Source organism: Muntiacus reevesi, chromosome 19 (genome assembly GCF_963930625.1).
Source record: "Muntiacus reevesi chromosome 19, mMunRee1.1, whole genome shotgun sequence".
Classification (NCBI taxonomy): domain Eukaryota; kingdom Metazoa; phylum Chordata; class Mammalia; order Artiodactyla; family Cervidae; genus Muntiacus; species Muntiacus reevesi.
Genome location: NC_089267.1, coordinates 21,629,022 through 21,653,252, shown reverse-complemented (window position 1 = coordinate 21,653,252; position 24,231 = coordinate 21,629,022). Strand labels below are relative to the sequence as shown.

The 24,231-nt window shown below is 41.0% G+C and overlaps 1 protein-coding gene across 5 annotated transcripts in view; it reads left to right on the top strand.

Moving 5' to 3' along the window:
* The window catches only part of UBE3D (ubiquitin protein ligase E3D), a 155,058-nt gene that overhangs the window by 8,218 nt on the left and 122,609 nt on the right, over nucleotides 1-24,231 (top strand). For 4 of the 5 annotated variants that reach the window (XM_065911424.1, XM_065911425.1, XM_065911422.1 and 1 more), the window contains exons 2-5: nucleotides 1,277-1,473; nucleotides 5,327-5,417; nucleotides 18,073-18,304; nucleotides 23,531-23,600. In XM_065911424.1, the coding sequence (XP_065767496.1) occupies nucleotides 1,277-1,473; nucleotides 5,327-5,417; nucleotides 18,073-18,304; nucleotides 23,531-23,600 (590 nt within the window). The remainder of the gene's footprint in view (nucleotides 1-1,276; nucleotides 1,474-5,326; nucleotides 5,418-18,072; nucleotides 18,305-23,530; nucleotides 23,601-24,231) is intronic. The other variant, XM_065911426.1, reaches the window with a different exon arrangement.

The window sequence follows — 24,231 nt, the reverse complement described above, 5'->3', positions numbered from 1 at the left end:
AGCACGTTAGAGGGGATTCATGTGTTCTGCTCCTCTGGTGCGATGCTAAGCGTATTCCAGCTTCACAGGGGATCATTTCTGTATGTCTTCATCCCCTTCTGTAGTTTTGGTGCCTGGTAGACAGTCGCTGTGTTTTACTCGGTTGACTATACCAAGTGATCTATGTTTGTAGTGGGTTGGATCCTTTCTTGCCTGGTATTCATACATCACAAGATTGTTCTCTTTGTTCTTTTTTTTTTTTTTTTTAAATTGACAAGAGTTTTTCTCTCCTGTGTCTTTTGTTTTATGAAATCCTGGCCTCCTTATCAAAATCCCATACGTCAAATACCAACGCTTTACCCTAATTTAGTGTAAACAACATAAAACATCATTGAAATGCTGGTCTCAGAAACAATATGTCACTGACTCATCCGTTCATTATTCACATAACATTTATTTAGTGCTTAGGCCTGGGATAGTCCCTGCCTCTCTCCACTGCTTCCATAGTCCCCTGGGTTTATCATGAATAAGTGCGACATCATTTTAATGCTCCCTTGATCATTCCTGTTTTTCTTGCCTGTCCCCTCCTTGGGGTGGGGGCAGCGTACGGAGAAAATGCCGTTAGTCGTTGTCCTATTCCCAGTGCCCAGCACATTGTAGAACTCAAAAAAGGGGTGTTGAGTGAGTGAATAAATGTCCAGACCACACTAGGGTCAAGGGAAGGAAAGGTGAATAAGCAACTGTCTTAGGCAGCCTTGTTGAACTTTCTGGCCAGAAGTACTTTGATGAACTAGGGAGTGATGTCTTACCGACCAGCATTCCGTTGTGCTGGTTCACAGAAGCTGAAGTCGGAGAGGCTGGTGAGACAGGAGAGGGGGTGGAAGGAAAGGAAATGGCCTGCTGTGCAACAGAATGGCTGGGGGCGGCGAGGGGGCGGTGTCCACGCTTCAGTGCCGGAGGAAGCCCAGGGCTAGAGGAGAGATTGGCACTCAGGATCGTTAGCAAGGGAAAGAAGTGCATGCTTTAAATGCATGGTTAGCATTAAAAAAAAGAAGCGAAAAGAATGAAAAATATGTCTGCGAACTTTAATGTTACATTGACAGAAGTAAGCACTCTGACCTCATTTAATAGATCCGTTTCTTTTATGACAGGTTCACTGCTGTTTTTTTCCTGGGACAGTGACTAGACTCAGGGCCCTGATTGAAGAACAGAGGGCCCCTTGGCCATTTTCGTTTCTTTCATCATCTGGTTTTCATCCGTGTGAAATCACCTCTCGCCTGTTATTTCTAATTCCCAGGGATTCCGCGGAAGGAGGTCTGCCCGTGGATGTTTCGGTAACGCCGTCCTCGCTCCGGATGCAGAGCCCCGGCGGCTGCACGGAGCTCCGGCTGCCGGCAGGGGTCAGGCTCGCGCCGTCCTCCTGCCGCGGGCTGCGGCACGTGCCCGGGGACGGGCTGCACCTGCGGCTGCAGGCGCGGGCCGAGTGCCGCCCGGGTGAGTAGCGCTGGCCTTTCGTTCTCTGCAGCTGCTTTTTCATTATAAATCAAAGGTGATTTTTTGTTGTTGTTGTTTTTTGAAAAGTTGAACTTTTCCCAAGTGAAGGGATCACGCTCATCAGCTGCATGGAAAGAGCCGAGGGTCCAAAAGATCTGGTTTTTTTCTTGCCAACTCTGCTCATTTTTTTTTTTTTAATTAATTTATTTTTTTTTTTTATTTTTCAGTGGGTTTTGTCATACATTAATATGAATCAGCCATAGAGTTACACGTATTCCCCATCCCGGTCCCCCATCCCACCTCCCTCTCCACCCGATTCCTCTGGGTCTTCCCAGCTCTGCTCATTATTAACTGCATGCAGTTGAACAGGTCACTTTGTTTCTTTCAGGCTTTTTTAAGAGTTTTTTTTTTTTTTCTTTTTCCTAAGAGACTGCGTTTTTTAAGAGCAATTTTAGGTTCACAGAGCAATGAAGCAGAAGGTACAGAGGTTTTTCCATGTCCTCCTTGCATTGTTTCTTTAACTGTAAAATAAACTGGCTCACAGAGTTGATGGGAAGATGAAATCAGATGGCGAGTGTGCCAGAGGTGGTTGATTTTAAAGCCTTATAGGAAGGCATTCTTTCATCCAGCAAATATGAGCTCCTTGATCTAGGTGTTGGGGTGTAGAAGTAGATAAGCTGGAAGAGCTCTGCCCTCAGGGGGCTTACATTCTAATGGTGGAGACAGATATGGAACACACAAATTACTTGGATACAGACTTAAGTACCGTGGACACAGTAAAGCAGAATAACAGGATAGGGCCTGACTAGGGGCAGATGAGAGTTAGGGAAGGTCACTCTGAGAGTGATGTTTGACCAGAGAACACACTGATGGGAAGGATCCCATTCATGTAGGGACATTTCCAACTAGAGAGAGCAGGACCTTGGGTTGGCCAAAGAGTTCTTTCAGATTTTTCCAGAAGATGTTAGGGGAAAACCCAAGCGAAATTTTTGGCCAGCCCAGTAGAAAGATTCTGAAATGAAGTCTGATGCGTCATTTGACTTTGATTGTTGTTATATCTGTTAAACTTCCAGTATTCTGTTACTGGCTTATGGTTTCAGTAAGACCGTAGGAATGTTTCTGAAAATAATTTAATGACTTTATTGGTACAGTCCCTCTCTCGCCATGTGAGTACTGTGCTTCAGAGGATTGAAAATGATGTAAAAAGGGGAAATGGAGGCTGTAACAAATGGCTGTGATGCTCATTCTCCAAGAAGGATTAAAGTTCTTACAGTTGCATTTGGGATTTCTCTGTTGCCTCGTGGATATGAAGCCTTTCATCTGAGCTGCTCGGAGCCCTGAGGCGGAGTCAGCAAGATTGTAACCAAGAGCTCTTTGGGAGATGTCAGGCATTCCTGGAGCCTCTGTCCTGGCTTTTGAAAGGAAAGAGAAGTAGAGGGAGTTTCGCTTCTTTTTTGCTGGAGAGTGATTTTTGGTCAAGTCCTGAATGAGTGAGAAATCAGTCTGAGTTGAGCAGGGTTGGTTATAGGAAAGAAATGTCCTGGAGCTGAGGTGGCATAGGATAAACCTGAGAATGACTGTTGGAATAACCATGGAAGGAAGGATGGCCTTTGAGATGGGACGTAGACTAACAGACGCTCTGAGAGTACCTAATGGTGGGCGGGAGAGGGTGATTTCAGGAAAGAGGCCTTGGGAGTCTGACTCCTGTGACATCCTCACCTTTCTTTAGCGATGAGGAACAGTAACCGCTGCAGGAATCAGGGTCACATCTGGAAACTGGGGACAGGCAGGCGTAAAAGCCACAGTGGAGTGTTTTCAAATCTACTGCTGGTTTTCTGGGACCATGATTTTAGTTCCCATACAGAGGAGGCATGGAAGCCTTCCAGAGATAGAATTAGCTTGTTGCCTATGCATATTCTGTAACAGTTATTAGACAAATAGCAAAACTTGAACTATTTTTTTTTTTAATTTAAATAAGCAAACGTTATTGTTTGGTTTTAACTTCAGGCACAATGAATTGACTACTGTGTGTTGGTTTGCATATTGTTTGGGTCTCCAGTTTCTTTACATTTTTAACACATATTTTGCTTAACCATCTGAAAAGGAAAAACACTCAAAGTCCTGTTCTGCAGTGCATGAAGGGGTATGCAAAATGGATTCCTCAGTGCTTAATTGCTTTAGTACTTTCCACATAATAGGTGGTGAATAAACCTTTGCTGAACGAATAAAAATCAGATAGGTACACAATATCAGATAGGTGCATACTATTGTAAATGTAAATTGAAATCTGTGGTAGGAAGCAAGCAGTTTTAGCATTCAATCTTATGTTTCGAAATTTTTGCAAAGTAAACTTTTCAACTATAAGAATGCTCTTTTAAGGACTACAGTAGACATATTGTTACTCTGTTCTGAACACGTAGTTCAGACGTGACCCTTGACCTGGAACTGGCTGCAGTAAAGTTTGAGGTAGCGTCAGCGTCGGATTCATCCCCAGGCCGCGGTGCTTCCCGGGATGCCCCGGTATCAGAAGGTTCTGACTTGACCCCGAGCCTGCATCCTGATGGGTGAGCAGCAGAGGGCAGTGTGGCGTTGAAAACTCGTTTATCCGTCCTGAAAAGACGATCTGGGGTGTCTCATTTTCTGCTCAGAGTTAAAGGATACTGTTAGCTTCACCTTAGTGCTACAGGGCAGTCTTAGAAATTAAATAGAAGAATTTTTAACTCTCAAGGCTTAAACTTTCTAGCATAGATGTTTTTAAAAAGATCTTAAGATACAAAGTAACATAAAATTCAAATGCCTTGATTCTAATGGATATAACCTCCTTTCTTCAGACTTTTTGTTTTAATCTGATTTTTTTTAATTTATTTTTTATTTTATTTATTTTTGGCTGTGCGGGAGTCTTCGTTGCTGCATGCAGACTTTCTCTAGTTGCAGCGAGCTGGGTGTACTCTCTAGTTGTGGTGTGTGGGCTTCTCATTGCGGTATTGCAGGGCACGGAATCTAGGCACACGAGCTCAGTTGCCCCGTGGCATGTGGCATCTTCCCAGATCAGGGATTGAACCCCTGTCCCCTGCGTTGGCAGGGGGATTCCTAACCATTGGACTTCCAGGGACGCCCCAGACTTTTTTAATAGATATTTTTGTGGATTGGGTTTTTTGTTCTTTGGAGTTTTTTTTGGAAATGAAAGTTTCTTTTCTTTGTGAATGAAATAACAGAAACTAAGGGAACCTTCTGTCTTACATTGCTCTTTCATATACTATGGGAAATATTTGTTTTCCCACAGCTTTAATCAGAAATTGAGTTTTGCTCTTGTAAGATGGAACTGTTCTTAGGAGCTATTTCATTCCCAGAGACCTGCCCAATAAAGACCAATTTCAAGATTGATATTGTTTGTACAGACTGATATGATCCAGACCGGACATCAGCTTTGTTTAAATCGAATTAAATTTAAGAACTCTGTTTACCAGCAGTCTCAGTGATGAAAAACTGTCCCTAAGTCTAACAGAAGAAAGCTGAGGAAGGAGAAGCTGTGTGGAAGAAATAGCTCCTTCTTTCACTTCTTTAGTGTTGGTATTTCTAGAATGAGGGAGATAGCTTGGTGATGTTATATACACAGTTTTTAGGGCAATTCCTAGCTGTGAAACATGTAGCAGAATCTGGTGTTTTTTCAAAAACATTCCCAATATTTGCTTGGTGTTGAATCATCAGATAATACTAATTAAATGTGTACTTCTGGGTAGATCATAAACAGTGTTTATTGGTGATAATTTATTGCGGCTATTAAACTCTTTAAGTATGTCAATATATTTACCCCAAACCTCTTAAGACGTGCTGTTTCCTTGATTTCCTCTAGAACTGATTTCAGTGTTTAATCAAAGCTCACAAGCCCAAGAATATTGCACCTTTTATTGCCAGTCCTGTGGTGAAGTCGTCATAAGGGACAGGTAAGGAGCACGTTTAGCACTGACTCATTCTGCACCTCGCAGTGACTGTTCTCTTTTTCCATCAGGATTTTTGAAGGAACTGCTAAGAGGGCAGTCTGTGGCCTTCAGATGAGAGCCAGCTCAATGTCACTTTTTGAACCAGAGCAGCCCCCAGACTCCAGCAATCACGGGGCAGCTCGGTCTCCTCCAGCTGACAAAGGGGGAAAACCGGTTGCTGGCTTTGAGGGAGGGAAGCTTGTCTTGGGTGCAGGAGCCGGTGTAGACCAGCCCCTCTCCTCTGAAATCAGACACAACAGCTATCACACATTGTAGGCGTCATCCTGGTGAATGAACTTTTCCCCATGAAGTGCGTTTTCTAAATAACAGAAGCTTTCGCAGCACGATTTTTTTTTTTTTACTTGAGCTATTTCTATTAGTGCCTTTCTAAAATCCGTTTCCTATTTCCCTGATTATTAAAACAGCGTATAGAGCACAAATTAACCTTTTCTTGCTGCTTAGGTTAATCTTGTAGCCTGTTCTCATGGTGTGCACCGATTTCCCCATTGTGTTGGGGAGGGCCCTTTGCTGTACTCTTTGGATTCTCTCGATGTCTCTTTTAATTATTTTTCCATCTTCTCCTCCTCCTGTCGGCCTCCTTATTGCCTGGGCATAAACCATTCTCCCTGAATTTTCTAGTCACTCATAGGCTAGAAAGACAGAGCAACCCTTATTGCTGTTAACAGAACTATAAAGGAAGAATTCAGAGTTCTTTGTTAGTGTTTCCTTAGAAACTTAGATGGCAGTGGATGCCTACCCATACCTGAGACCCACTCCTGCTCTGGAATTTGGGGTCTTGGTGGAGGGAAGACACCAGTCCTCTCTCTCCCTGTTTTCCCGGCAGGTGGCCAGTCCCTGGGTACTGATGCTGCTTCGTTCTCCATACCCCTCCACTTCCTCCACCTCTTAGTCGAGGCCACTGTCCTCTCACCAAAGAGCACTTCCTGCCCGCTCCTTATCTGCTCAGCCTGACTCTGGGCTCACCCGCCTCTGATCAGGTCTAGTCCCCTGAGTCCCCATTCAGACCCTCCCCAAGCCTCCCATTTCTTCCAGGACAGACTCCGCCAGCCCTCAGCACGCTGGATGCTGGAGGAGCTGCATCCTCTGCACCGCCGCACCTCCTGTTTCAGTCTCCTTCCCCTACCCACTTCCTCCCTCACCCCCAGAACCACACACCGTTATTTACATACGTGCATGACAGCCCTGGTGATGGGCTTGCAGCCCCAGTCTTTTCACAGGCAGTCCTTAATGAAACTTATACCTCCTCTCTGGGAACATGCCCTGTGTCCCCATCTCCCTCTGCTTAGCTTCTCTCTAGACTCAGCATATTCATCAGACTGAATATTCATTGGAAGGACTGATGCTGAAGCTTAAACTCCAATACTTTGGCCACCTGATGGGAAGAACTGACTCTTGAAAAGACCCTGATGCTGGGAAAGATTGAGGGCGGGAGGAGAAGGGGACAACAGAGGATGAGATGGTTGGATGGCATCACCGACTCAATGGACATGAGTTTGAGTAAACTCCAGGGGTTGGTGATGGACAGGGAGCCCTGGCGTGTTGCAGTCCGTGGGGTCACAAAGAGTCAGACACAACTGAGCAACTGAAGCGAACTGAGACTCAGCAGACCAAGCATCTCTTGCCTGGAGCCTCCCCTGGACCCTAGGTTGGTCTGTGTGCCCATTGGAGGTTTATCTATTGTCCTCCCAATTAAACTGTAGGCTTTGGGTGTGGGGACAGTCTTACTCACACCCCTCCCCACTCCTGTTGAGAGTACAGTGTGGTGTAGCAGAGACCTGGAAGCCAGACCATCTGGGTTTGTGCCCAGCATTTACTAGCTGTGATCCTGGAGAAGTTACTTGACCACTCTGCCTTCTTTTTTTTTTTTTGGTCTTATTGTTACAAAAATCTAGATAACAGTAAGAGTTACCTCCTTAGGGTTTTGGGGAGGATCGAGTGAGTTTAACTGGGAGGCTTTCAGGATGTGACAGCTACTGCTGTGATTCTTTCCCTCACCACCATCTGCATCATCACCACCCACAGCAGCAGGCTCAGTGCGTTCTCTGGAAATTCTTACCGGTTTGAATGAAATGAATGTCAGGGTGCTTATCCTGGCCTTCCATCAGTCTCTCTCACTTGCTCTCTGATTCCTGGGTAGATAAGATCAGGGCAGGTCATGCTAGTGTAAGCACAGGGTCCTGAGCAGAGCACAGCCCGAGTGGCGATCTTGGGGAAGCCAGGGGCTTGCTCTGAATCTGCAGAGGAGGGAGACGTCCTCGCTCAGATTTCCCACAGCCGAGGTGGCTGCGGAGCGTGTGTCGGGGACACGCCCGCTTGACCCTGGAAGGTCCGGAGGATTCCAGGTTACCGTGGTGTTTAGCCAGGAAAGTTTTCCTCCTCTCAGCCTTTTTCCGGCTTCGGTTTAACCGTCACTCACAGTCTCTGGCACGTGTGTGCTCTACGACAGTGAGAGGCCTGGGAGTTGCCGAGGAGCAGGTTCCCGAGAGGATTAGTGCTTCCTGGCTGACCGTCTTAAAGGACTTAAGTTCGTCTAAAGGACTAGGTTCGTTCCTTGTCGGCTGATACCGCGTCTTCCATCTTGTGTCAGTCCCGTTCACGACCTTGAGACCGTGGAACTGAGAACTGCGAGGGCCGAGAGGCTGACGCTGACGGACCACACTCACTGTCCCTGAGCCTGACCTTGGGAAGCTGTGGGCTGAGAAGCGGGTGGAGAGGACGGGACCTGCGTTTGAACTCCAGCTCTGCCCTCAGAGGCTGGGGAACCTTGTCCACGTCACCTCACCTCAACTCATGTCGCTGTAACATGGCCTCTTTTCCTAACTTGTGAAGAGTTTTTAAGGCTGTAAGATAAACTTCAATGAACACTTGACAAGCTCTTTTTGTCTTTATAGACTCGTTCTACCCCCTTTTCCATAATCAGCCTTATCAGCAAAGCATCGAATTACCTAGTACAGTGTTTCAAACCTTTTTGACTCAGGACTCCAAATTTTTTAGGCATGCCAGGGAAATGACCCCCTCTGTCCCCTTTTCTTTGTGAGAAGATCCGCAGTGGATGTGACTCGGCCTTGCTTACTTCAGCAAGGCTTCCCTGGACGCCTTCGTGTGTCACAACTGTGGGTCTGACACATGGACCCTCTTGAGCAACGTGGAGAGATCCTTAGTAGGAGACCGAAAGCTTTGCTTCCATCTCAGTCATATGCAGCCGCTCTTTGATGGAAAACCACGCTTCCTCCTGTGTCTGCACAAGGACGTCATGCCGACCGATTGCATTAAGCCCTGTGGTCTTCTCATTTCCCCCTCAGTTACCTGTTCTATGCAGGTGGTAAGGACAGCTGTGCTTGTTAAGTAGAAAGTAAAGCCAAAGGTGTTTCAAAGCAGGCTTGTAATCACAATCAACTCATTGTTGGCATCCTTTTCAGAAAGGCATCTTGGAACATGGTGGTTTATCTTGGCAGGAGGTCTCGTGTTAGGAGCACTATAGCCAAGTTAAGGTCTGCTTGCTGGCTAATCTTTCTATCTGGGAACAAGTCACTTTGATTCTTAGTTTCCTCATCTGTAACATTGGGAGGTTCAGGTAGATAGACAGGGAAGAGTCCTGCCAGCGTGAAAATTCTGTGATTAGTGAACTTCAAAAAAATCGCACCTTGATTTCTGTGAATGATGACTGTCTGGCTAGTACAAACCTAATGCTTGTTCTTTTTTTTTTTTTAATGAAAAAGATTTTCATCAAGCAAATTATAGGTGCAGAAGACTGTTTAACCTATTAAGAGTCATTAATGACTTTTAATACTTATTAGCACCAGGATGCACAAAATCTGCTAATTATAGCCGTCTTTTTTTCCTTCATTCAGAATCACACATTCCTAGCTGTTTGTTTTGGTTATTTACAAACAAAGAATGTCTTGTATCTTTACAGTGAAATTCTCCAATTTGCATTCTTATCAGTTCAGCAGAGTTGTTTTGTAAAAATGACCTGAACATACACAATTTTTGATTATGCTCTTGTTGAGAGTGGAAATTCCTAATACCAGGCAACAACAATAATAATATTTGCTTCATTGTGATTAGCCTCAGAACCAGCTAAATAATCTTTGTGTTTGGAATTTGGTATGTTTTTTAGAAATAAATGCATGTCAGACTTGAGTTATATTGGTTGGCTAAGTAGACATTGAAACATAAGCCTGCTTTTCAGTCATTTTCGAGGTCTCCTGAGGTCTCTGGGAAGGCCCTCCCTGTTCTATCTGCACCAGCAGAGCTGGGTGTCAGCCCAGCAGCTCTGAGGGCATTGAAACTCTAGCAGGTAACAAGCAGAATAGACTTACTGCAACATAAGAGATGTCAGAATATGCACCTAGTTGATTGGTCACCTTGACAGACCAGCTATTATTGCAGTCTGAAAATAACTACTGCTATGAATTATCACGTTTCTATGAAAGAGAACAAAGAAGTGAAAAGAGAGTACAGGCACACACTGAATTTTATTGGTTCAGTTCAGTCGCTCAGTCATGTCCGATTCTTTGTGACCCCATGGACTGCAGCACGCCAGGCTTCCCTGTCCATCACCAACTCCTGGAGCTTACTCAACTCATGTCTATCGAGTCGGTGTTGCCATCCAACCATCTCATCCTCTGTCCTTCTCTTCTCCTCCTGCCTTAATCTTTCCCAGCATCAAAATCTTTTCCAGAGTCAGTTCTTCGAATCAAATGGCCGAAGTACTGGAGTTTCAGCTTCAGCACCAGTCCTTCCAATGAATATTCAGGACTGATAATACATTAAGTATGTACATAATGATAATAAAATGCAAAGCTAGTTTCATAGTATTTGTAGGTCATCAGTTAAATAATGCCAGCTAAATTTATCTAAATTCCAGCAGCTATGTTTTGAGCTTTAGATACTTGATGGCTTCCTTAAAATTTTTATTGTCCACTTGGTTCTAATCCAGTGTGAAAGCTCTGTATTATTACCATTGTTATTATCAGTGATTAATGGTCACTTTTAAAGCTAAGGCATTTCATTTTCTTCTTTAAGTTTTAAATAAGCACCATCAGTCAATAACATTTATTAAAATTGTGCATTTTAAGTTCTTTTCCCCAAAAGCTTATACTTAAGATGCATTAAAAATAACTAGCACATTTATTTTTATTTTTAATTGGAGGAAAATTGCTTTATAATGTTGCATTGGTTTCTACCATACAACATTGTGAAGGAACCATAAGTATACATATGTCCCCTCCTCTTGAACCTTCCTCCCACCGCTCACTCCCCCGATCCCGCCCCTCTAGGTCATCACAGAGCACTGGGTTGAGCTCCCTGTGTTATGCAGTAATTTCCCACTAGCTATCTGTTTTACATATGGTAATGTATATATTTTAATATAACTAGCATATTTTAATTAATTATAGTTATGTGTTGCTGTTCATCATAGAATCTTAAACTGAGAGAAAGTTTTAAGAACTTACTTCACTCTTTTTCTGAGCTTCAGCAGGTTTTTACCTAAAAACTACCTTGAGAAAAATACGATATCCATTTTCTTCTGAAAGTTCTCTTGGGAAGTAAATCCTATCAAAGTTTCAGGGTTTTTGGTAGATATACTTTCAGGAGAGCTGTGATTTAAATATATCTTTTGTTCTTAAAGGATTTCTGTTTTTTCCAAACATCAGAAAATTTCCTCCTGCTGTAAAAACACTTTTATCTTTGCCATGACTTGTGAATTGGGTGTTTTCTTGCTCGATGTCTTACATAGATAGCTATGGGATACGTAGAGCTTTTATTCACTGTGATTCTGGGTCAAGTTAAGTTTGAAATATCTTGTTTTGGGTGAATGTGCGTGAAGTCCCCCAGATCTCTGTAAACCTCAGTACAGTTTGATTTCTGATTACGTATGAGGTTTGGACATCGCTGCCTTGAACACTGTCCTGAGGATCTTGTTTATCGGCACTATGTGTAGAATGTCTGGGGACAGAGAATCTTGGGGACAGAGAATCTTAGCGACAGAGAAGATCTAGGAGCTTGTCCAGCCCCACCCTGTTATTCTAAGCGGGCACCTTTGTTTGTCTTCTCCTCATCTTTGTTACAATTCAAATCTGACCTGTCATTTCCCCACCTTAAATTCTGTGATGCTGCCCAACTGTCTGGAGAACCAGGTCCCTACCTCTTAGACTGTTGTGTCACACCGCATGTGGTCTGTACCATCCCACCTTCCCTGTCCCCTTTACTGACATGTGTGACCAGGAGAGGAAGTATATTCCAAGGGAAAGAGTTTGGTGCCTGGAAAAAAAGTGAAAGTGTTAGTTGCTCAATCGTGTACAACTCTTTGCGACCCCATGGACTGTAGCCCGCCGGGCTCCTCTGTCCTTGGGATTGGTGCCTGGAAGCCCTGGGCTAAGATCCGGCCTTCATTTATCATCTTTGACTCTGTGAACTTGTACAGATTAGTTAACATTTTTGAGCCTCCCTTTCCTTCTTTATAACAAGGAAATGGAAATTCTTATCTCACGAAGTTGTAATGGCATCACATACAATAAGGTGAGAGTGGTGCCTACCTGAGGTTTTCTGAAGTTCAGCTGAGCTTGTGGGCTCACAGCACTACCATGGACCATGTTTCTTGTCTGCAGACAGGGCAGTTGTCTGCAGCAGTTCAAGCAAATGGCAAGTCAAGTACCCTCTGGGGACCCTGTCTCCCCCTATGACACGGTTCCAGGTATGAAGTATAAGATTTATATCAGCCGGTGCGGGAGCTATCCTGAGAAGAAGCCTCATACCCTAAGCAGGGATCTCAGGATTCAAACAGATCTTACGACGATTCTTTTCTGTTGTTTCTAATTTTTTTCCATTTATTTTTATTAGTTGGAGGCTAATTACTTTACAATATTGTAGTGGTTTTTGCCATACTTTGACATGAATCAGCCATGGATTTACGTGTGTTCCCCATCCCGATCCCCCCTCCCACCTCCCTCCCCGTCCCATCCCTCTGGGTCCTCCCAGTGCACCAGCCCTGAGCACTTGTCTCATGCATCCAACCTGGGCTGGCGATCTGTTTCACATTTGATATTATACATGTTTTAATGCTGTTCTCTCAGATCATGCCACCCTCGCCTTCTCCCATAGAGTCCAAAAGTCTGTTCTATACATCTGTATCTCTTTTTCTGTCTTGCTATAGGGTTATCGTTACCATCTTTCTAAATTCCATATATATGCATTAGTATACTGTATTGGTGTTTATCTTTCTGGCTTACTTCCCTCTGTATAATGGGCTCCAGTTTTATCCATCTCATTAGAACTGTTGTTTCTAATTTTTTTGATTTATTTTTCTTTGGCTGTCCCAGGTCTTAGTTGTGGCATGCAGGATCTAGTTCCCCGACCAGGAATTGAACCTGGGCTCCCTGCCTTGGGAATGCAGAGTCTTAGCCACTGAGCCCCCAGGGAAGTCGCACCTTATAACAGTTCTTTGGCATAGTTTCTGGGGTTCCCTACAAAGACCGCAGTCAGAGAAGTCCAAATCATGACATCCTTGTCAGATATTACACTGCCTCACATGTTATAGTTATCAACATATGCTATTAATATGTTTGCACCAGCCTCTTACTTTGACAAGTAAGAGCTTACACAATGAGTCAGCTACTGTGCCTGGTGCTCGGACTACAGTGGCAAGTTAAACATGCATGGTACCTGTCTTCATATTGTTTCCTATGCCTGTTGCCTGCTTGCTTACTTCCTTTCATTGTGGAGAGAACTCCTATTCAACCTTCAAAGGTCAGCTCAGATTTTACTTCTTCTCCGAAGCCTGTGTATACTCTACTCCCCTAACATTTGGTACATATTTCCCTGAGTTCATTGATTCGTTTTGCAAATGCACAGATCCCCTAAAGTAATATACACATTTTATGTGCAGGTGGGAATGTACGTTTGAAGAAAGAGGTGAAAGCTTTCATCAGGTTTTCAAAGGGATCTGAGCCATCCCCTACCTTTCCCCCTTCAACTCCTGAGAATTTAGAACTACAACTCTGTTATGAGCACTTATTATATCCTGGTTCTGTTATTCCTTTCTAGATATTATTTCCTACTAGAATGTGAATACCTTGACAATGGGACTGTATGTATTGCTGCTAATATTTTGTGTCAGCAGAATACCTGATTCCTAGTAGGCTTTTAGAAAGTATGTGTTGAAAGAATTGCTTTTTAATCTCCTTAACAGCTTCAGCAATTTGAATGATGCTAGTGCTGAAGTATTGCTTAATTTGAAAGGGAATGTTCTTGCTTCTCTTAAACTAAAATCAGCTTTTCTTGTTCCTACTTCTGTCTTCTGGAATTATAAATTAAATGTCTGCCCTCCTCCATGTTATGATTGCCCTTTTATGAGACTCAGAATTGATTGGGAAAATCAAAGAAAAAGAATTCACACAAGGGAATCATTAAAAAATAATGCATTTGCATCTTAAATATTTTCATTTAACACATGCAAATGTACTTTAACTTAACTCGTCTTTTATTATGAAACTAATATCATCATGTTGAATGTGAGTCTGCTGCTGTGAACTCTTCTAGCTTTTTTCACTTATGCTATCCTAAATCCATTATCCAGAGTTTCCAGTTTAAGTTCTTTAAAGTGGAATGAGAAGCTAAACACTGAAGCAGTCTGATTGCAGAATTCTCGGTTTTTACTTTTCTTCCCTCACCCCAGTTTTTTATAGTTATGTTTCCCACATTTCACCAGTGATGTTGTTTTTTAAAAACTGATTCTCCTTTACTCTGAAATGTATAGTTTTTGGAGGAATAGCAACTCATAGTCCCTTGGTGTACATGTTTGATTAAATTATGTAAGTAAAATAACATGTGTAAGTGGCATAAACAGATCTGTGATCAAATATAGTTGATCCTTAGCGGGTGAATGGTCCAGCTGATTGGACCAGAAGTGAGCAAGTTTTCAGGGTGCTTTAAGCTTTCACAGTATTCAAGAGCGTTAGGAAGACCGGGAACATGTTTGTTTTCTCTTTTTTTTTCAGGATAAGTTATTTTGAAATGTCCTCATCATCTTGCCACATTTCTTCTCCCCTTAGACTCTTCCCAGTTTAGATTAGAATAGAGGTAAATCAGGCTAAAGTCTCGGATGTCTATATTTGTACAAGAAAAAAATAAAACAAAAATAGTAGCAAATATAAGGGGCTTCTTAATTGTAAGGATGTTCTAAGTGTAAAAATAATGCCAGAGTGGAGCTTAGCTTCTCTCCTCTTGAGTGTGGCCTAGACTTCCTGACTCATTTCCAAACAACAAAGTGTGCAAAGGCAGAAATAGGAGCTTTTCTAGTGGAGGAGCCTAGCAGATGCCACCTTATCCCAATGATGGAGGTTGACATCCCCAGGGTTAAGTCATATTGATAGAGGGTCCTCTCTGGTGTGGTGTGATAAGAAGAGTGCTTTACCTCAGGGGTAGACTTCCCCCAAACCCATAGCCCCAGTCTGATCTCGAGAAAATATCAGACAAACTCAAATGAAGGGTATTCTATAAAATACCCAACCGGTACTGGTGCTAATGGTGAAGAACTCGCCTGCCATGCAGGTAGAGGTAAGAGACACAGGTTCGATCTCTGGATTGGGAAGATCTCTTGGAGGAGGGCACGGCAACCCACTCTAGTGGAGAATCCTGGAGAATCCCATGGACAGAGGAGCCTGGCAGGCTACAGTCCATAGGGTTGCACAGAGTTGGACATGACCGAGGTGACTTGGCGTTACTCTTCAGAAATCTCAAGGTCCTGAAAATCATAAGACTGCCCCAGAACAGAGGAGATGAGAGCAACATGATAATTCAATGCAATGTGTTGGAGACTTCCCTGGCAGTCCAGTGGTTAAAACTTTGCCTTCCAATGCAGGGAGCACAGGTTTGATCCCTGGTTGGGGAACTAAGATCCACATGCCATGTGGTGCAGTCAAAAATTTTAAAAAAAAATTTGTTTCAATAAATAGAAATAAGTGCAATGTGTTGTCATGAATCAGATTCTGAAACAGAAAAAGGGGACATTAGTAGAAAAACTGGGGAGATCCAGATAAAAATAGTAGTTTTGGCAAATCTTCCCTAGTTAAATAAGCTGTTAACATTAGGGAAAGCTGGGTGAGGTATATATGAGAACTGTGTGTACTATCTTTGTAACTTTTTTGTAAATGCAAAATTATGCTAAAATAGAAAGTTTATTAAAAAATAGTAATGAGAGAAATCACAGAAGAAAGGATGGGGTGATTTGAAATTTAAGGCATGGTGATGAAATGAAAGTCAACAACCCCAAAACAATTTTTGTCACAGATTTTAGACCAAGCACTTATATTCTTTTTTTTTTCTGTTTATTTTTATTAGTTGGAGGCTAATTACTTTACAATATTGTAGTGGTTTTTGCCATACACTGACATGGATCAGCCATGGATTTACATGTGTTTCCCATCCCAATCCCCCCTCCCGCCTGCCTCCCCATCCCATCCCTCTGGGTCTTCCCAGTGCACCAGCTCCAAGCACTTGTCTCATGCATCCAGCCTGGGCTGGTGATCTGTTTCACCCTTGATAATATACATGTTTCGATACTATTCTTTCAAAGCATCCTACCCTCGCCTTCTCCCACAGAGTCCAAAAGTCTGTTCTGTACATCTGTATCTCTTTTTCTGTTTTGCATATAGGGTTATTGTTACCATCTTTCTAAATTCCATATATATGCATTAGTATACTGTATTGGTGTTTATCTTTCTGGCTTACTTCACTCTGTATAATGGGCTCCAGATTCATCCATCTCATTAGAACTGATTCAAATGAATTCTTTTTAAAGGCTGAGTAATATTCCATGGTGTATATGTACCACAGCTTCCTTATCCATTCGTCTGCTGATGGGCATCTAGGTTGCTTCCATGTCCTGGCTATTATAAACAGTGCTGCGATGAACATTGGGGTGCACGTGTCTCTTTCAGATGTGGTTTCCTCAGTGTGTATGCCCAGAAGTGGGATTGCTGGGTCATATGGCAGTTCTATTTCCAGTTTTTTAAGAAATCTCCACACTGTCCTCCATAGCGGCTGTACTAGTTTGCATTCCCACCAACAGTGTAAGAGGGTTCCCTTTTCTCCACACCCTCTCCAGCATTTATTGCTTGTAGACTTTTGGATAGCAGCCATCCTGACTGGCGTGTAATGGTAGCTCATTGTGGTTTTGATTTGCATTTCTCTGATAATGAGTGATGTTGAGCATCATTTCATGTGTTTGTTAGCCATCTGTATGTCTTCTTTGGAGAAATGTCTGTTTAGTTCTTTGGCCCATTTTTTGATTGGGTCATTTATTTTTCTGGAATTGAGCTTCAGGAGTTGCTTGTATATTTTTGAGATTAATCCTTTGTTGCTTCGTTTGCTATTATTTTCTCCCATTCTGAAGGCTGTCTTTTCACCTTGCTTATAGTTTCCTTTGCTGTGCAAAAGCTTTTAAGTTTCATTAGGTCCCATTTGTTTATTTTTGCTTTTATTTCCAATATTCTGGGAGGTGGGTTATAGAGGATCTTGCTGTGATTTATGTCGGAGAGTGTTTTACCTATGTTCTCCTCTAGGAGTTTTATAGTTTCTGGTCTTACATTTAGATCTTTAATCCATTTTGAGTTTATTTTTGTGTATGGTGTTAGAAAGTGTTCTAGTTTCATTCTTTTACAAGTGGTTGACCAGTTTTCCCAGCACCACTTGTTAAAGAGGTTTTTTTTTCCATTGTATATCCTTGCCTCCTTTGTCGAAGATAAGGTGAAGGACTTATATTCTTAATGCAGAATATACTTGTACACATTAATAAGAACATAGTAATACCTCACCAGAAAATAGCGATTGATCATAATTTATAGAAAAGACACAGTGGTGAATAAATATAAAAACCAGTTCAATCTCACCAGTAATTAAGGAATTGCCAATTATAGCAGTTTTGAAAATATTTTTATTTTCATCCATTGCATAGAAAATGATAATATTCAATTCTGGAAAAGGTAAGTGGAAGAATTATAGATTGGTATAGCCTTTCTGGAGAGCAGTTTTTCCGTAGAGGAATTGGATTTAAAAATATGTGTATCATTTGTGCTTATACTCTCCCACATAAAAGATTTCTTTCCCAAGGAAATAGTCAGATGTGTATACAGATTTTCTAAAAAGACTGTTCATCATAAGGTTGTTAATAATGAAGCACTCAAAACCCATATATCTAAAAGTGAGGGAATGACCTAAAGAGGTTTGGCATACCTGTGGAATAGAATAGAGTCATTAAGTAGCCTGATATAGTTTAGTGTATTTCCTTTGATCTCAGATGGTGTGCATGTGTGTGTAGCTATCTCTCTTGAAGGGCTGGCAAGGAGATAAACAATCATGTAAAAAAGCAGTTACCTGTCCTTGGGTGGTAAGGAAAAGATGGATTTTATTTGCTTTACACCTCTGTATTTTCACATTTGTCTATATTGAGTATATATTACTGTTGTCATCAGGGGGGAAAATAACACTGCAAGCAATATGGTTAATGAGTTTCTTTCATCTTTTATGTTGATTTAATTTTGAGATCACAGTTCCATTTTGTTCTATAAAACATCATTTTTCCTCTTTCCACTAGGAAGCTCCTGAGAGTGCTCCCCCTGCCAGGCGATAACTGGGGTGCTCTGGTTGACGAGTGGTGTTGTCATCCTGACCCCTTTGCTACTAAGCCACTTCATCCACAAGAGAATGACTGTTTCACTGGAGACTGTTTCTACCTGGTGAATTTAAAGAGTGATTTGTGGCAGCCAAGACCTAAAGAAGCCCCAGTGGAGACACACCATCTTTCTTCTGAGAACCATCTAAAATTGGTAAAAATACCTTTTAAAGTAAATGCTCATTTTGAGGTGGGTTTAGAAACTGGTTTCTCCAGTCTTTTCTTCAATCAAGGCATGTGAAACAGGGAGTCCTAAAGGCCAAAATCTTTTATTTTCAACTACTTCTATCATCAAGCCCTGCTCTTTTGATACAGAAAGGGCTTGTACAGATTTTAAACCAAAATAGTCACAGGGGCTGGAGGAAGAAGGGAAAGAGGCTTCTTTGTGAGTAGATTTGGAAATGTTAGTTTTTACAAACCAGAGTGCCCTATTTGCTTGCTTTTAGGACAGTATTCCATAATCCGTGTGCATTTTATCCTGATTCTGATTTAAATGGAAATTTTTCTTTGGCTGTAGGATATCTACTGTCCTTGAGGTCAGGTATTTCCCTGTGTCTTTCCGTAGTCTAGATTTCTGTGGGTGTCATACAAGCGAATGCCATCAGGCGACAGAGGAAGTGGAGGATCCCAAGTGTGAAAAGAAAGCTCAGGCCAGAGGCTCCATGTTGGTGCCTGACAAGCGAGATCAGGCGCTCCTTCTCTCAAAGCTGCTGGAGGGAGAAGGCTATTTCCTCTCACTGCAGAGAGCAAGTGGTTTACCTTATTTTAAAAGAAAATCAATGACATTGATTCGGCCCTTGTGAGAAATCATTCCCCGGATGGCACGTCAATACAGATGTGATTTAAAATGTTAAGAAAATCATTGCCAGAGAACCTTCCTTTTAACATCTGATTATTGGTGGGAACCAAGGCGTTGTGTGTTAAATTTCATTTAAAGCTCCTGTAATTTTTGTAGTAAGAACTGGACCACTCTAGGATATATGCAGCAGTCCAGAAGATCTTAGTTTGTCAGCTAGTTTATAGAACTCTTTCATAATTTGAGGGAGATTAAGGAAGTTTGACAAATGTTGAGGTTATCAGTTTAAATTATGTAAGTGTCTCAACTTTCACCGTAAACACAAGTCCCTCTATCTTTAGGTTCCATTTAAAATTCTAATACTTGACTCTCTCTCTCCTCTCTCACCCCAACTCTCTGTAAGTATCTTAAGCTTTCATAAAGTCATAACCATTCGTATTTCCTTTGATCTCCACTGCTTTTCAGTGTATGTATGTGTGTCTATTATACAATATATATTAGATGAAGTATATATATACTAATATGTGCATATATTAGAATACATATATATATTAGAATACCTCCATAATTATAGTGTTTAGCCATCTATAGTTTTCAAAGATAAATGGTAAGCACTTAATGTACATCTGTTGTATTTAATATGGTTGCAGTAAAATTATATTTTAATCTAAATATACTAGTGCTTTACTCTTTTATGTATTTTGACTTTCATTTTTATGATTAAGCTGTACATTTTAAAAATATTTGGAAGATGTGAGTAGAAGAAGAATGGGGAAAGATTAAATAAGCAAAACCATGAGTTTCCCTTTTTAGATGAACTCTGTATTCTATATGAAAACAAATTCCTCACACTTGTGTCTTCATCAGCCATGATGCCACTTACAAGAATTTCTCTTAATTGTGAACAGCCATCCTGTGTGTTGTGCCATAGTCAGACATTATGTTTTTTAAGTATCAAGGAGACCATGGCAAATTACTGTCATGACAAGCCACTGCTGGCAAGATTGTTTTCAAGTTAGCCTCGATGGAAGTTTCACTTTAATTGCATATTGCAGCAGTTGAAAGAATATGCCTGAGACCAAAATAGTAACATAAATTTGGAGGGACCACTTACACAGTGCTCGCATGGCTCCTGTGGGAACAAGGCTTCTCTGTGCTGTTGAAAACCTATTTCTCATATCACCCAGTCTAGCCATCTAGCAGGGTTTTGAAATGTCACATGGTGACACAGCGTCTAATGGTATCTCTTGGGAAACATTTTTTTTGGTGAGACAGTATCAAGGGTCCTTAGAATGGAAGCCACACAAAGGAAAAGAAAAACGAGGACAGAAGGCTAATCCACCTCTCGTAGCAGTATTGCCATCGTGCAGATATATTGATTTAATTAGTCCACAACAATGTCTGTCTTTGATGTTTGCTCTGTAGAGTTCCTACACTGCTAGGCTGCTTCTCTGCACAACTCGCTTGATTATTTCCATGAAGCATAGGTCAAGAAAAATGCACTGCAAAGCAGAGTTTCTCTTTCACAAAACTGAAAGCGTTATGTTAATTTCAAAGATCAAGACTAGTTGAGCTTATCAGACATGAATGATGCAGTCTGCATGTTTTCTGAGTATTTGGTAGAAGTATATTTTTTTGTCTCTGCTTGTAGGAGATTATGAAAACGTATTTTATGAGGAGCCCACGTGGAACAGGAACTTTTATTTTTAAAAGAAATGCTGGGACTGGGAACAAGTGAACCTTTATTAAAAATAAATGTATTTTAACTGTGGAGAAAAATTTTAAGAGATAACTCACCTCAGCATGAGGAATGTATATTTTAATTCTGTTTAAGGAATCCTCGACAATGAATTACTCCAAAGCATATCTGTAGAATTATAATATTCATAAATGACCAAAAAAAGCATAAACAAACATAAAGTTCGACTCTTATTCCTTTCCTTCAATAACCCTGTGTGTGTACAGCACGTTATTTGTGCCTCTGAGAATAAGGCAGTATACTTTTTGTTTTCAAAAGACATCTATTGAAGGTTTCCCTATTCTTAGATTTATTATCTCTTAGGATATTTTTTATGCCTTTCAATGAAATGAAAATTTTGCATATGTTAAGCAGATTGATAAAGGTAGCATCTCAACTTTTGATAAGATTTATAATATTGTTCTAGACTTAGAAAGTAGCCACACATATGACTTCATCCTCTATTTTAAAGAACAAATGAAATTGAACATTGCTATTTTAGCCAGTGAGTATGAATAACAGTTTTACTTTTTTTTTTTTTTTTTTGGTTGTTTGTTTTGTTAAGTTCATGAGGAATTTTTTTTTCTTAAAATAATGTGTTGAACTTTGTAAACATTTGCAAATGTAAAAAATAGAATTATGAACTTCCATCAGTCATCTTGATTCATACAATATGCTTCATTTGCCCCTTTTATTTTTAGTTTTTTGCTCAAGTGCTTTAAAGCAAATTCTAAACATTATGTCAATTCATTCCTATATAGATTGTCCTTTTTTACATGACCACAGTGTCATTTTCACACCAGACAAAATAAACAATTATTACTTAGTGACACAATAGCAGGCCTTTAGCATCTGATGGACATACGGTCCCATCACTTCATGGCGAATAAAAGGGTTGAAAAACTGGAAACAATGACAGATTTTTATTTTCTTGGGTTCCAAGACAGTGACTGCAGCCATGAAATTTAAAAATGCTTGCTCCTTGAAAGGAAAGCTTTGACAATCCTATGCAGTGTATTAAAAAGCAGAGACATCACTTTGCTGACAAAGGTCCATATAGTCAAAGCTTGGTTTTTCTAGTAGTCATGTACGGATGTGAGAGTTAGATCATAAAGAAGGCTGAGCACCAAAAAATTGATGTTTTCGAATTGTGGTGCTGGAGAAGACTCTTGAGAGTCCCTTGGACAACACAAAGATCAAACTAGTCAATCCTAAAGGGAATCAACCCTGAATATTTATTGGAAGGACTGTTGCTAAAGCTGAAGGTCCAATATTTTGACCACCTGATGCACAGAGCCAACTGATTGGAAAAGGCCCTGATGCTGGGAAAGATTGAAGGCAAAAGGAGAAGGGGGCGGCAGAGGATGAGATGGTTAGGTAGCATAATCGACTCAATGAACATGAATTTGAGAAAACTCAGGGAAATAGTGAAAGACAGGGAAGTCTGGCATGTTGCAGTCCTTGGGGTTGCAGAGTCGGACATGACTTAGCAGCTGAACAACAGCCAGAATTCCCTGGTGGTCCAGTGGTTAAGAATCCACCTGGCAATGCAGGGGACATGGGTTCAATCCCTGGTCCAGGAAGATTTCCGATGCTGTGAGGCGACTGAGTCTGTGCTCTACCTGAGAAGCCCTACAATGAGAAGCCTACACACCACAAGGAGCGAAAGCCCATGCGTAGCAACGAAGACTCAGCACAGCCAAAATAAATAAATAAAAATTTAAGACAAACTATTAAAAAAAAACAAAAAACAGTACCTCATACAATCAAATGGGTGAATTTTGATTCAAAACAACTGACAACAGGTGATACTTCTAACAGAATTGGTAAAATCTATACAATGGAGGACACAGGAGCCTGGCGTGCTGCAGTCCACGGGGTCGCAAAGAATCGGACATGGCTCAGCAACTGAACAACAGCACCTTTTGACCACCTTCACCCATTTTTGCCAATCCCTGCAACCTCTAATAACCACAGATCTGTTCTCTATGTTTAAAAGTTTAGTCTTTTGTTTTCTTAATAATTAGAATTATTCTAATAATTCTAGAATTATTCTAGAACAACTGCTAGCTGTTTTAATCTGTGTCCCTATTGATAAAGTTGGATTTTTTAACAATGTTGCAGGAATTTGTTCTAGAACACTGTCTCTGTCTTTTCAGTTACAGTGCATATGTTAAATGGAAAAACAGAATTATATGAGTGGGTTAGGTATTTTTAATTTCCGATGGTGGTTATGAATTATAGTTTACTTTTACATAAGTTGTCCTGGACTGGGAGTCAGAATAATACGAGTTCAAGTTCTGATTCTTCTGTTTTCTAAACATATGTGTTGGGGCAAGTCACCTACCTTTCTACCTTTGTTGCCTGCCTATTCTGTTCTAAATCCTCTGGAGGAGGGCACGGCAACTCACTCCAGTTTTCTTACCTGGAGACTCCCTTGAACTGGGGAGCCTGGCAGGCTATAGTTCACAGAGTCGCAAAGAGTCAGATACAACTGAACTGACTTAGCATGCACCCACACACATTCTAAATGATAAGAATGTTTGGAAGTGCTTTTTAGAATTTTTAAGATGCTTCTTGTTCAAATTACTTGGCAGCATGTAGATTATAAGGAAGTGACTTGGTTTGGAATAATCGTTCTGTTCATTATTTTGTCTTTAGACTTGAAAAAAAAAAAGATCTCTGTGCGTGTGCTTTATGCATACAAGCTAAGTGTATTCCCAGTATTTAGTAGATGGCAAAATAAAATGTAAAGTTCAATGTATACTCTAGAGGCCATGTTAAAATTATATATTCCTTTTAAGAAAAACTGAATGACATTTAAATGACATTTTTCTATTCTACAGAAACCAAAGGCAAATACCAAAGTAATTTGTAAGCGTTGCAAGGTAATGTTGGGAGAGACTGTGTCATCAGGTAAGAATTTCATAATAAAAAAAGCCGAAATGACTGCCTTCTTGTTAGGTTAAAAAACAAACAAACAGGAGATTTTATAGGACATATATGAAAGAGAGATGACTAACACATGTTATAGAATTGAGAAGTGATGCCTTTAAAAATAGAAATCAACTAATATATCATGCAATATGCCAAGAAGTTTGTGTCTTTTGACCTTTATAAGTACATAGTATTGAGTAGTAGTATAGTATACTACTATAAAGTAGTATAATGTTTGTTTCTTAAAGAATATGGAAGCTTTTTTTTTTTTTTTTAATACAACTCCTCTGTCAGAGGAATTGGTTACCAGGGATGATGGAGGAGATGCTTTTCTTGGTAGTTGTCTGCCTTAGGGCTGTGTTTTGAGGCTTGGGCATGGGGGCTGGGGGAGCGGTACACAGAAGTTGTTGAAATGGAAGAAAACACATTCTGAGTTTTATGTTCTGTTCCTTGTTCTTTTTCCCAGTAGTGTTAATTATATTTTGTGTAAAATCTGTGTTATGCCACTATGAAGTTTAATAATGAAAATCCTGATAATTAAAATTCATCCCTCTTTATAGATGTGGTTTAAAAATGTCTAGAGAGCTCCAGCACATGTTAGCTTCATGGG